The sequence below is a fragment of the Macrobrachium nipponense genome, chromosome 12 (assembly GCF_015104395.2).
Source record: "Macrobrachium nipponense isolate FS-2020 chromosome 12, ASM1510439v2, whole genome shotgun sequence".
NCBI lineage: Eukaryota > Metazoa > Arthropoda > Malacostraca > Decapoda > Palaemonidae > Macrobrachium > Macrobrachium nipponense.
In genome coordinates this window covers 20,420,349-20,435,348 of record NC_087205.1, presented here as the reverse complement: position 1 = coordinate 20,435,348, position 15,000 = coordinate 20,420,349, and the positions used below count along the sequence as shown (strand labels likewise).

Here is a 15,000-nt window from a genome sequence, read left to right as displayed (position 1 = left end):
ATGTATTTTGCATTCTCTTAGTAATCCTACAGGATCTGTTCAGAGGCCGGTTTTATCTCAATTCATTTACGGATAAGAGAATTCTCTGTCTTCGTTCATTTTCCCAAAATTATTAAAGATGTCATTTTGTCAAGAAAAGTCAGTCACTACTAGACAAGTACAGCAACACTATTTTCTAACGTTTACTTGATATACATTTTGCAGCATATTTATCTCAGCGTCTTTACACAGACATATACAAACATCTATATATATATATATATATATATATATATATATATCTATATATATATATATATATATGATATACAAAAATATGTAGACGTATGTAAATGTTAACAAGCAGTTTAGGCCATTCGCAAACAAATAACACAATCGTATTCCAGCAATTAAAAAAAAAAACATTGGGCAACAAATACTAGAGTTAATCGGGTATAATATTGATGCAATAATACCAGAACAAAACTGGCAATACCAACGTCTATCAGTATTTAGAGAGTAAAGTTGATTTTGATTAACTTTCGATGGATGTGTAATGAATCTCATGCATAATTCAAATAAAAAACGGTGCGTCCAAACTACAGGTCTATAATACATGATGCAACATATAAATACGTTATTATACAGGGCAATATTAGATGGGAAATGAGACCTTTGGGTTTTGGGATATTTTGGGTGAAAGGGACACGATGAAATTAAGAGATGAGAGAGGAGAGAGAGAGAGAGAGAGAGAGAGAGAGAGAGAGAGAGAGAGAGAGAGAGAGAGAGAGAGATAATAACATCAATATTCCCAAAATGTTCACTTGCGAAAAACGGATGAGGCTAGATATGTATGCATGTATGTGTGTATATATATATATATATATATATATATATATATAATATACATACATACATACATACAACGTATATATATATATATATATATATATATATATATGTGTGTGTGTGTGTGTGTGTGTGTGTGTGTGTATTGTGTGTATATATATATATGAAGTATGTGCGCATAAATGTATGTGAATGGACATCTGTCAGAGAGCATCTACAAACGATATTTCATACACGTGAAAAACAAGCCTATAATAAATCTGTTAGTGTAATGATAAAACAATTAGAATACACGAATGAATAGCCCACCAACAATATAAAAAGAAAATATTCTACATATAAGACCGAAATTTAAGGAAACGTAGACCAAAAACAAACTGGTTTAGATACAACATTGAATAAGCTTACACAATGTTATGCCTTACGTAACATTATGCAACATTGCATAATGTTATGTAAGGTCATAAAACAAAACATCCCGGAACCAGAACGAAAAAAATTCCCATTAAGAAGCAAAACAAGCCCGAGGAAATCAATATCGAAATATAATATAAAAACATAGAAATAAATCCAAAAGGGTGTTTATGTATAGTGTCCCTCATCACTCCGTTAAGACTGTTAAAGAACTCTATTTACTTAATCTGGAAGAATAGTTTATAAAGTATTTCTAGTATAGTAATAAACACCGCCACTTCTGACATGCATACCAATACAAGAAATGATGCCTCTTAATGCATTTTACTCAAGCCAAAAATATACTACAGAGATACTTAACAATTTTGTAAGTCTACCCGCCATTGCTAAACTTATTTACTTACAACCACGTCTATTAGCATACACTTATCACACCAAGAAGTGAATCTTACATTTCAATCTATTACGTGCATAAATAAACGCAAAATGAAAACCCAAGATATCGCATCACTAAGAGCATCACGAAATGGGGGCAACGGGCCAAGACTTGACAATTTCGGATGAATTCGACCACTTTAGACAGCCAGGCGGACCCGACCCTCAACGGACTACCCACTTTTATCTCCTCCCTGCCTCATGATTCATGGATACCCAAGGACACTCTTCCAGTTTTAGCCCGAGAACCTTCCCCCCTCGTCCAGTGACCTTTTCCATCCCATTGCCTTTGAGGATTAAGCAGCCTCACGAAAGGAACAGCAAAATTCCGACTCTCACTCAATAGACAGTGAAAGATGCATGCACAGAGGCGAGGGCGGTCAGCCATTTTACAGAGCTATTTCAGGTGGTTGGGAATGAGGAATCCAGAGGATTGACGGCACAGAGTTTGTTGGCAAATGTATTGAAGAAAAGTATCTTACTATCAATTCACAGACAAGTGGAGCATTATCATTTATAGTCAATTATCCTTTATTTAAGGACATGAAGATGTCTTAAACAATCTCACATGAAGGATAGTATTTATGCATATGTATGTATGTATGTGTCATAATCAATAACAACTTGCCAATCAATTACATCTGTCATTTGTCTTTTCCTCGGTTTCGCCAAGTTCTTATTTGTGATTCCTGAGAGCTGAAAAATGAAAGGTCCGATCTATCTAAGGTTACTTTGTGCTCCAAAGTTTCAATACAATACTTATTACATCCAGCTACATAATGAAATAAAAAATAAAAGAAAAGCAGTATTTATCTAAAACGAGAGAGAGAGAGAGAGAGAGAGAGAGAGAGAGAGAGAAATCTTAATAAGACCACTTTTCCTCTCTTTCACCAAAGCGCGTGCAAACATCAAAGAAGTGACATGTGGTTCGTAGTAATCCCCCAGAAATGATGAATGGGCGCATGAAAGATTTCCTCTATGAGCCAGAAAAGATTTACTGACACGATCTCAAACCAAATGTCACAATCATTCTTCTTCTTCCTCCTCCTCCTCTTCTTCTTCTTCTTACATGAAATAACTTTTACCAATATGTTATGCTCTCGTCTGGTTCTCTGAAATTTGTTTGCAAACGAGGTGTAAATAAATGTAACCGGGTTTCCGTGAGAAATATCGGATACTTGAGGGTTTTGGAATACTGAATAAAAGCTATTGCGTTTCCCGGTCAACCGAATCCCAAAAATCACTGCTTTAGAACTTGCAGCTGACCTTAGGAGCTCTGTCAAAAAAAAAAAAAAAAAAAAAAAAAAAAAAAACAAAAAAAAAAAAAAAAAAAAAAAAAAAAAAAAAAAGCCGTAATGAGCCCCAACAGACCAAGTAGTCAGTCATAGTAACTAACGCACGGGAATTAAGTAACAATTAAATCAAACGCATCATGCTTTGTTTGTAGGAACCCGAGTTTCATCCTTTACACAACAGCTAAGATTATCGATGTTTCAGGGACAAAAATTGGGTAAAAACCTCCTTCAGTGAAACCCGACAGATGAAATTGGCGACCAAGCCCAACAAGATGAAGAATTTTGTTGTGTCAGATTCCACTGCTGGTAATTAGTAAACAGTAAAAGAATTCATTCTATTTTTCGCTTACGGCCTCTCACTGTTGTAATGTTGCGGTTTCCATCAATGAGAAAAATATATTGGCTGGCTGACTGAATTGGAAGGAAAGAAGATTCGGTCTTTTAGGTCTTTCAAGACTTACTGAAGTGACATCTTTAGCCTTTTGTAAAGCGGAAGTGCGCACCAGTCAAAGAAAACGGAAGCCGAGAAGCAAGTCCCAGCGATCAGCAGTTGAAGGAAAGAAACAGTTACCGATGTAAATAATCAGATAAATAAACTCTTAATAAAGAATGAATAGAAGCAGAAAAGTAACGACATCTTCATGCCCCTTCCTGAAAAGCACAACCTCCTGGCCACTTGCCAAGCAGAAAAATACAACGCCAGGTGCAGAGCAAACCGTTTTTCCCTCTCGTCTGTTAAGTTGCGGCTCGTGAGGAGGTACCGCCGCTGCTTTTCCTCTCATGATGTATTGCAGGAAGAATGGAAAGCTAAAAACTAACACCTCGGGGATGCTTTATTACAGGCTTGGGGCCAAAGAGAAAATATACTCAATAAAACGGTTCGTTCTAAAATTGTATACATTTAAATCAATCAATCAACCAACAAACAAATACACAAATAAATAAATAAATAAATAAATAAAAAATGAATAACTAAAGCAATAAATACTTAAATAAAACACAACGACACAAATAAATACAATGAATAACTTAATGAATAAATAACTAAATCAATAAATACATAAATAAATCAATCAATAAATGAATAACTAAATCAATAAAAAATTAATAACTAAATTAATAAATACATAAATAAAACACAAATAAATAAAATAAATAACTGAATGAATAGATAACTAAATCAATGAATACACGAATAAATAAATACACAAATAAATCAATGAATAAATAAATTAATAAATGAATAACTACATTAATAAATACATTAAAAAATTAACTTTGTCAATTCATTTATAGACAAGTCAAGAAATCGAATGTAGTAACTGCAACAACACGAGGTTCTGCCATAAAAATGAATCTGAGAATATTATAACACTATTCACTGGAAATTCCAGATAAGTACCAAGAGCCATTTATAGTAAAATTTTCGAAGATCTCTTCCTAAGGTAACTGTTTTAAAACATTTGTACTGGGTTTAATTAGCAAGTACAAAAAGCATACATATGCAAGACAAACAATGTCGACCGGTGAATTTCATGCGTTATGGGTATAATAAGACAAGGATGGTAGTTAAAGTCATCATCCCATTATGATTTATCATGAGATTGCAAAGGGCTAATCATTCAAATCCAGTTTCACAATGAACAGAACCTAGAGACATTAACAATAATGCAAAATGTAACCATTAATCGAAGAATAAAGCGGTTTATTTTAAACAACTGTCTATTTGGGCTTAGCACCGAGTAACAAATATGCTGTATAGCCCCTTGAGGGAAAATGCTGCAAAGTGTGTGTGTGTGTGTGTGTAGAAGGTACGTGAGTGCCTGAGTGTGGATGTTTCAGAACGTGTGTGTGTGTGTGTGTGTGTGTATAGAAGGTATGTAAATGCATAAGTGTGAATGTCTGACAAAGTATTTATGTGTGTGTGTGTGTGTGTGTGTGTGTGTGTGTGATTGCACGCGCGCGCGCGCGGGAACCAAAGCTTTCTGTGAGATTCCAGGCAAAATCCCGTACTGCCATTTAGCTAAGATACCCCATCCAAGCGAAGCGTCCCCAAAACCTTAAGAAATAGCTGACCCAATTCGAAATTCTCCCTTGGAGATGGTTCCGTCTTTAGAAGGAGGCTTAGGGGATTGGCAGAGTCTAATTAAGAAAGGTTTGGGGAAACATCATACAGACTATTTGACGTCAAAGCCAGAAATCTAAGATGAAAAGTAAACGTGCCATTATCTAAAGGTAACTTTAGTACAACGGAAGGAAATACATTTGGTGTACGGTTATATATATAAAAGACAGCGGCGTTACATATAACAAGTTCAACAAGGAAGATAAAATGGTCACTACTTCAACTATTACAACTTTAATAAAAAAAAAAAAAGGTTAATGGACTTCCTTTATAAGTTGAAAGAACTTCATTCTTAAATAGACGGTAACACAGAATGCAGGAGTTCCATATTTCTAGAAATAAACGCTATACATGTCTAATAATAAACCTAGGGATACTGGCATAACATCCTTTGTATACATTTACGATGATAAATACTTATGTTTATAGAGAACAAAGGCAATCAGTTTTGATAAAAAATTGCTTCGACATCTCTTTCAGTTTAGCACCTCTCTCTCTCTCTCTCTCTCTCTCTCTCTCTCTCTCTCTCTCTCTCTCTCTCTCTCTCTCTCTCGTGTGTGTGTGTGGATATAAGTACACCATTTTTACAAATAAACTTTTAAGAGGCAATTGCGCTTGTACGCTTATTCCCCTAGTTGTGATAAGCGTAGAAGCATTTACGGACTACATGCGTCGTTCTGATTTTGTGGGAAAAAGAATCTATGAAGTAAATTGTGAGATAAAAATATACCCCTTTTTCATTGCCGCTTCGTTGAAAAATTTATGACCAAGTTTAGCTGCCGATTTAAGAAAGTGTCTTTCGCTGCTCCTGTCGTGAACGTAAACGTAAGTATTTGTTTTCCTCTTGATGTAAACGCCTGTGCACGAACATTTTTCTTCCGTTCGTCGTTCCGTACTGTTTATGACTCCTCGCTGCTGTAAACAAGCCTTTAAATACACAAGGGAAGAGAGAGAGAGAGAGAGAGAGAGAGAGAGAGAGAGAGAGAGAGAGAGAGAGAGAGAGAGATTATTGGGTGAACTTGACAAAAAGAAAAGTCTATATCTGGAAGAAGAAAATTCATATACAGGATGATTAAGAAACAATCTAGGATTATAATGTACTGCCAACAGTAAAACAGAGAGAGAGAGAGAGAGAGAGAGAGAGAGAGAGAGAGAGAGAATAATTATCTAAGAGATCGGATTATATAAAGTAAAGAGAGTAAGAAAAACAGAAAGATAAGTTTTTAAGGAATCTGACAGTATGACACAGAGAGAGAGAGAGAGAGAGAGAGAGAGAGAGAGAGAGAGAGAGAGAGTTACGAGGATTAGGATATCTCAAAGACTTATTAGTCCATCCGAGGAGACATCGTGCGCTCACCTCTAGAAGCAGGTTTTACTGTGCATTCATAGTGTCCTAATGGTTTTGTCTAGCTTCCTTTTAAGCTCTTCGACACTGTTGCTGTTTACAAGTTCTGGTGGCAGTTTATTCCTTTTGTCACATATCTTGTATGTGAAGAAGTTCCCAGAATGAGATGTGTTGTATCTCTACAGTTCTAGTTTCCATCCATTATTTCTTGTCTGGTTTTCGTATAACGTAAATAGGTTACTGCCTACTTTTGTTCTGCCTTTCAGTATTTTGAATGTTTCTATTAGTTATCCTCGCAATCGTCGTGCTTCTAATTCATACATGTTCAGGCTCTCTAGTCGTCTTTTGTAACCTTTTTACCTGATGGATGGAATTAACTTTGTGGCTCTTGCTTATACCCCTTCTAATCTATATATGTCCTTTCTTAGTGTTGGTGACCAAAACTGTACTGCATATCAAGATGAGGTCTAACTATGGATGTTTAGAGCTGCAGCACCGTTTCCTTGTTCCTGTATTTGAACTGCCTCTTTATGTATCCCACTAATTTCTGTGCCTTCTTGTCAGCTTCTATGCAGTGTTTGTGGACTTTAAGTCCTTGGTAATAATGACTCCAGGTTCCTCTTCTTGTTCTACACTATTTATGTCATTCCCAAGCAGCGTGTAGTTAGCATGAGGGTTGTTTCTTCCTGTTCGTAACACTTTACACTTGTCCAAGTTAAAAGGCATTTGCCATCTTTTTGACCACTCCCCTATTTTCTTCAAATTGTTTCTTATACTTTCCACTGGATCTGAGTCTGTTGCATTTACACCTAGTTTGGTGTCATCTGCAAGTTTGGCTATCCTGCTAATTAAGCCTACATCAATGTCCTTAATGTAAATAATAAACAAGAGAGGGCCAAGGACAGAACCCTCAGGAACTCCACTTGTTACTTCAGCCCATTCTGATTCTTCATCACTTATTACGACTCTTTGTTTTCTATAAGTTAGCCAGTCTTCGATCCGGTCTGATATTTCTCCTACAATTTCTAAAGATCTAACTTTTTTATCATTAGTTTCTTGTGTGGAACTTTGTCAAAGGTTTTTTGGAAATCTAAGTAGAGTATATCTATTGCCCTCCTACTGTCGTAAATACCAAGCAGCAGAAGAAGAAGAAGGAGAGAGAGAGAGAGAGAGAGAGAGAGAGAGAGAGAGAGAGAGAGAGGGTGGGGGATGGGATCCGTCCTCATGACTATAGTGATAAAGCCTCCAACAAAAGGAAGAGGAGGAGGAGAGAGAGAGAGAGGAAGCCAAAGGACCCCAGTCTAAAAGCATCCCTTATCAACACATGTCCCGTGCGTTTACACGGGTCGTTTGTAAGCGGTAAAAATCTCTTGGATGCTCGATGCTGACTCTCCATCCCTCCACTTCGACTCGGACCCACTTCTGCTTGGTTCTTCATCGTTTCGTAACGAGCGGAAAACACAGGAGCGTTCTTGAAAGCAGGCATTTTCTTTCTTCGGCTTCAAGTTATCTGCTCTCTGTCTCTCTCTCTCTCTCTCTCTCTCTCTCTCCTCTCTCCTCTCTCTCTATCTCTCTCGTTTCTCTCTCTCGTACTGTTTCATAAATCATATTTAGTCTCTCACCGTATATCCACTCCACTCCACTCCTCTCTCTCTCTCTTACTCTCTTCCCCGCTCTCTCTCATCCCTCTTCTCTCCTCTCTCTCTCTCTCAATGCGTTTTCGTAAAATCACAATATAATCATTATCTCACTCCACTCCACTTTCCCCCCCCCCCTCTCTCTCTCTCTCTCTCTCTCTCTCTCTCTCTCTCTCTCTCTCTCTCTCTCTCGTGCAAAAACTGCATGCAAGCAATTTTGAGCGCTTCTCAGACATGAACTAAGTTCAGTGCTTGTGCACGAACCCCATTCAGTCTGGACTTCAAATTTGTCCGTGTACTTGTGAGCAAAATTTATTCATCGGAACACATTCACGCACGCGAATGGCTGTCCACGCATGTGTGCGTCCGTGCGTTATTTTCAAGAGCGAACCTTAGAAAATTACATAATATAACAGAAATGTGCGGTGATCAGGTGTTTACACTGGAGACATATTTGTAGAACTTACGTCATGGAAAGATACAGATAGATTTTCATAGATCGATTTGACATTTGCTCATATACATACATATACATACATAAAACATATATATATATTTATATTACTATATCTATATATATATATATATACGTGTGTGTGTGTGTGTGTGTGAGTGTGTGCAAATGATTCGCGAAAATAGAAAATATGGAACGTGATGAATATACAAATAAAGACAAATTCATCGAAGGAAAACAGAAACGTTGGAGCTCTACAAGGCCTTTGGACTTCTTGTCCTTTCCTTAGCAGACTGACTAAAAAAAAAAAAAAAAAAATCTTATATATATATATATATATATATATATATATATATATATATATATATATATATAAGTTTCCAAAGAAAGCTGTAGGAATTGCATCCTAAACCAGTAAACGCCTTCTTCCTAAAAACAGAAGTATTAAAAGAACTACCATTTCTGGTATACAAAAACGTCTAAAAAAGGCAATCGATTGTTCACGTCTACTTCTACAGTAAACTTAATATCATCATGCTTAGAATTGGCAAATGCTAAAAAGAGTAAATATCAAAGTCATTTTTAAATAAGGCGAAGGGGTCATCAATATACCTAACATAAAAAAGCGGGTGAAACCTAAGAGGACAGTCATCTAAGATGCGCTCTTCCAGCTAACACATGATGTTGGCAAAAGTTGGACCTTTGAAAAGGGGAGCCCATGGCTAAACCGTCAGTTTGTTTTAAAAGCTTGCAATCAAAAATAAAGGCAGTGTCCAGCACTGCAAGCTGAAGAAAAAGAAAAAAAATAAGTCCGACTAAAAATGTTAAATACAGCATCGGTTCAGGAATACGTTTATTTAAAAATAATATCAATGGTTTCCTCCAGAGGGACATTAGTAAACAGCGATTCTACATCTAAACTTGACATTTCAAGATCAGCGTCTTGTGGTAAAATTTTATTCCTTAAAAAAGTACAAGTTAAATCTATAAGCATTCTGTCTTTAGCTCCCTCCACCTAAGGCTGGTTAGCGGTCTCTGGTTATGTTCTGTTTTTCAGCTGTACTGTATTTGGTGAATTCTATTTTTCTTATGGTTTTTTTAAGTGTTTACAGTAACTTTTTCAGTTATTTATTCATTATTCAATAGATCCCTGATGATGTAATACAGAAATTATTACGAAACGTAGGAAAAAAAGAAATATGCTGAGTTAACTGGTTTCCCTGATCGACTCTCACACTGATGTGTCTCGCTGGTCGTTGCCTACACCTGATTTTGATATATGTATACATACATACACACACACACACACACACACACACACACACACATATATATATTGATATATATAGTATATATCTATATATATATACATGATATATAGTGTATAACAATCTAATGCTGTACACACACATACACACACATATATATATATGTATATATATAGTATATATATATATAATATAATATATATATATATATATATATACATAATATATATATATATATATCATTTATTTATTTGTACATGTATGTATGTATGTATATGTGTATATAATACAGTATCTAATGCTCAATCTTTTCAGTTGGAAATAAAAAAAGCAGAAACATGTGATGCGAATCAACAAATGGAAAAAAAAGAAAAACAGTCTATCAGCCCAAGACCCATAAACCCATTTCTCATAACTTCCTGAGTTTTGTCACATATAAAGACCGGAATTCTCTGAGTAACACAGAAAACTTCACCCATCACAGTATAATTTCTTCTCTCTCTCTCTGAGCTAGTAATTCTAGCTCTCTCTCTCTCTCTCTCTCTCTCTCTCTCTCTCTAATACACCTACACATATTTCATATACCTATCTCATCCTTTCTTAAATAATCATTTATGATTATTTTCTCTCTCTCTCTCTCTCTCTCTCTCTCCTGAGTAGTATGTCGCTGAGTGCGAGAGTGCAACGCAACCGTTCCTTCTTCCGTCTCCGTAAAGGGCGCGGAACTGTGACACAATGATTGAAAGAAGAAGTCGATGAGTAATGGTGCAATAGAAAATTGCAGAGTAGCGCAACTTCTGGGGAAAAAAAGGGAAAAGAAGAAAAAGGGGCGGGAAAAGGTAATGACAAACATCTCTTCTCCGTGACAGTTTCTGTCTTTTTTCTTTTTTTTTTCTTTTTTTTTTGTGGGGGGGGGGGGGATGGGACCTTGCCCCCTGTCGGATATACCATCTTCTCCTGGGCTCGTTTTATACGTATATGAGTGAAAAGATGAAGAGAAAAAAGAAGATGAGGAGGAAGCTCACAGAGAGAGAGAGAGAGAGAGAGAGATGATGTATGTTGAAATGTAAATACATATTTCGACTATGTGAGTTTGCGAATGTCTCACATACACATACATACAACCAGACACACACACACACTCTTATATATATATAATATATATATATATATATATATATATATATATATAGATATATATATACACACACACACACACATATATATTATATATATATATATATATATTATATATATAACGAATGTATATTAATATTTGTCTAGATATATAGATATAGATAGGCTATGGATATATATATATATATATATATATCTATATATATACTATATATATATATATATCTATATATGATATATAATTATTTACAGATAGATAGATATATATACACACATACATTACCATATATTCATATCCAGCATATATACCTAATTATATTTTTTACTGGATGATCTTTTACCTTCATACGCACGTATACCCATAACGCATACGTTCAGAAACACATGTCTATGCATAACAAACACACGTTCACATGAACGTCAAGAATCATCCAATAAAAAAACGCACACAAATACAAGTATTCACGTATGCATTAATATCAGGACCTTCCCGAAATACCCCCAGAATTGCTTGCATGGGGAAAGCACACTCATATGTCTGAGCGTTCTTCGGCTTTAATGTTACAGAGCACGTTTGCGTAAACATAAGACATATGTGTGCCGGGCAGGTATGCGTTTGTTTAACTTGTCCCATATTGTAGAACTTTACGTGGGTATTGTGTCTATTTGGGCGGACGGTCGCTAAGGGCGGTGGTGGTGGTGGTGGTGGGGCGCGGGGGGGGAGATGGAAGAGGAAATACGGAAGGCGGGCCTGTTTTGAGCATGAAGGAAATTCTATTGTTGGGTTACCTCAACGAAGATGGTGTTTGTGCGTTTGTGGATGTATATATATAAAGACATATAACATTATACGCAAACACATACAAACATACATACATACATACACACACACACACGTATATATCTATATATATATATATATATATATATATATCAATATATATATATATATATATATATATACATATATATATATATATATATATATATATATATATATATGTGTGTGTGTGTTTGTTGTGTATAAACTGATAAGTAACATATACACAAAATCTAATATGGAAAATAAAAGTGTATGTGGAAATCCTGATACAAGCATAGATACACACACGCGCGCACACACATATATATAAATATTATATATATATATATATATATATATATATATATATATATATATATATATATATATATATATATATGTGTATATATATATTTATATATATATATATACACATAAACATACGCACTCTGATCTCTTCAGTGAAGCTAACTTTGCAATGCAATGACCCCAGTCACCTGTTCTGTTGCATATGAACGATTGCACATTTCGAATTATAACAGCAGTTATCATGCAACACCGGCGTGGACAGCAACATTCTAAATCACTTGTAGAAGAAGAAGAAGAAGAAGAAGAAGAAGAAGAAGAAGAAGAAAACTCGCCTAAAGAAGAAGATCCAAGTATGGATCTTCATTATCTGGCCTGGAACTCGGGGACCTGTCCAAACTGACCCACAAATTCGGGTAGGGCGCCATAAATTCCGTTCAGTTACTGGCGGATGAACCCATCTCTCTCTCTCTCTCTCTCTCTCTCTCTCTCTCTCTCTCTCTCTCTCTCTCTCTCTCGTGTTACAGATTTATTATGATCAACAGCAAGCTTTCTTGAATATCCACAATACTAATTCTCTCTCTCTCTCTCTCTCATGTCAAAGATTTAAGATCAACCAGAAATTTTTCTAAATTGTAGGATATCCGAAATATTCATCTCTCTCTCTCTCTCTCTCTCTCTCTCTCTCTCTCTCTCAATGTCATTAATGTAAATAAAAAACAAGAGAGGGCCAAGGACAGAACCCTCAGGAACTCCACTTGTTACTTCAGCCATTCTGATTCTTCATCACTTATTACGACTCTCTGTTTTCTATAAGTTAGCCAGTCTTCGATCCAGTCTGTTATTTCTCCTACAATTTCTAAAGATCTAACTTTTTTATCATTAGTTTCTTGTGTGGAACTTTGTCAAAGGTTTTTTGGAAATCTAAGTAGAGTATATTTATTGCTCTACTATTGTCGTCAATACCAAGCAGCAGAAGAAGAAGAAGAAGAAAAAGAAGAAGAAGAGAGAGAGAGAGAGAGAGAGAGAGAGAGAGAGAGAGAGAGAGAGAGAGAGAGAGAGAGAGAGAATCAAACAAATCTTCTAGTTATTACATTTAAAAGTATTAACCCAGTCTTCAAAAGGTTCATTTTACTAAATTAATCACGGGTAAAAAGAAGTGAACTAGAGCCTCATTATCAATGCAAATGTGACACGAAACGTGAAAGTATTCTTTGTGTCCATATTTTTAATCCATTGAAGGATTAAAAGCTAAAGATTGCACTAAAAATGTATTCTAAAAAACAGGGCCTTTCAAACTGCTTAAAAAATTTTTAATTCTAAAAGCACACGCCCAAAAATATGCTAAATTTCATGGAATTTTATCATTCTTTGAATTTTATAGTATTCTTAAGGCATTGATATTGTTTTCGGTAAAACTATTGCAATTCAAATCCAGCAAGAACATATCGTCATCTTAAGATGTAAGTAGTAATTTATCACAAGCAGTTTGCTGAGATACACAAACCAGGCTCTTCCATATCTCCGGTTAAACTTTCTAAAATAAGCAACTGATTTTCACAAGGTGACTTTCACATATGGAATAATTGAAAACAAAAATAAAAGCATAACAATCGTAACAACAGCAATAATAATCTTGATGAAACTTGACAAACTCTCATTACAATGAAATAAATTATGATACTGGTATTAAATCGTAAGAATACACAAAAGTATAGGGAGAGAGTCAGCAGAAATGGTGATATCGCCTGAGATCAAGTGTTGAGAGAGAGAGAGAGAGAGAGAGAGAGAGAGAGAGAGAGAGAGAGATTTCAGTAGGTTGATCTTTTCTTAAGGCTTCCGGTATTACTCTGAAGAGAGAGAGAGAGAGAGAGAGAGAGAGAGAGAGAGAGAGAGAGAGAGAGAGAGACTTACTTGACGATACAAGCCCATTTTTCCAGCTGGCCTGTTTTACACCGTCCACTACGCACGAATTATAAATCGATGGCGGTGACTTGTAACTGCCTCGGCCAGTAGTGCAACGAATCCAAGGTCTTTCAATGGATTTACAGAATGACCAGGTGACCGTTTGTCCACCGACCGCTTTTGTGGCCCTTGAATCAGTCAAAGGGTAGATTTAGGTGCCCGTAAGCTGGTCTTTTCTTGAGAGAGAGAGAGAGAGAGAGAGAGAGAGAGAGAGAGAGAGAGAGAGAGATTTAGGTTCTCCAATGTTAGCTTCTTCATTTACAACTCAAGATTTTCTGTAGGCAACAGTGGTGTGTGCGTGTGTGTGTGTGTGTGTGTTTCCAAAACCTTATCATTTTGTCGATTTCTTAACTTATCAAGTGACTTAATCGTAACTAAAATTTAAAAAAAATTAATACACGAGGAATAATTATTTAATGAAACGAGTTAAATCCCTAAGGGGATAAATTACAGAGCATTTTGACAGTATTAATGAAGCAACATAACACCGCTACATATCTCCAACTCTCCTCTCTCTCTCTCTCTAAGAACACTTCCATTTCGAAACAAACCAAAATACCCAAAGTGAAAAGTAACTAATGAACTATTTCATAATATTATCATAAAGGTTCAAATGAGAGAGAGAGAGAGAGAGAGAGAGAGAGAGAGAGAGAGAGAGAGCTTGACTTATGATCCAGCATCATTCCATCTTGCACTTATCGCAAGGAACGAATTCTCTCCCCTGACCACTCCCTCCTCCTCCTCCTCCTCCTCCTCCTCTGACCTCTCATAAACAGACCGAGATGACCCATAACCTCGTTCAGGTCTCCACCAAATTATGATTCACGCCCTCGTGAATCAGTTGACGCGAATCACGTATAACCCGTCGTAAAGGATTCAAAAACCGACTTCGAGGATGAGGCTTCCTGAGACGGAAATAGAGAGGCGGTAAAGAGAATGATTCCTTAATGACTGCTGATGGCGATTTGGAAGTGCCGTACTTTTACAGT

The 15,000-nt window shown here is 36.0% G+C and overlaps 1 protein-coding gene across 1 annotated transcript in view; it reads left to right on the top strand.

Moving 5' to 3' along the window:
* The window catches only part of LOC135224751 (glutamic acid-rich protein-like), a 59,564-nt gene extending 47,115 nt beyond the window's left edge, over nucleotides 1–12,449 (top strand). Inside the window, exon 2 of the mRNA XM_064264077.1 lies at nucleotides 12,283–12,449. Within this exon, the coding sequence (XP_064120147.1) occupies nucleotides 12,283–12,449 (167 nt within the window). The remainder of the gene's footprint in view (nucleotides 1–12,282) is intronic.
* Nucleotides 12,450–15,000: the final 2,551 nt, after the last annotated feature.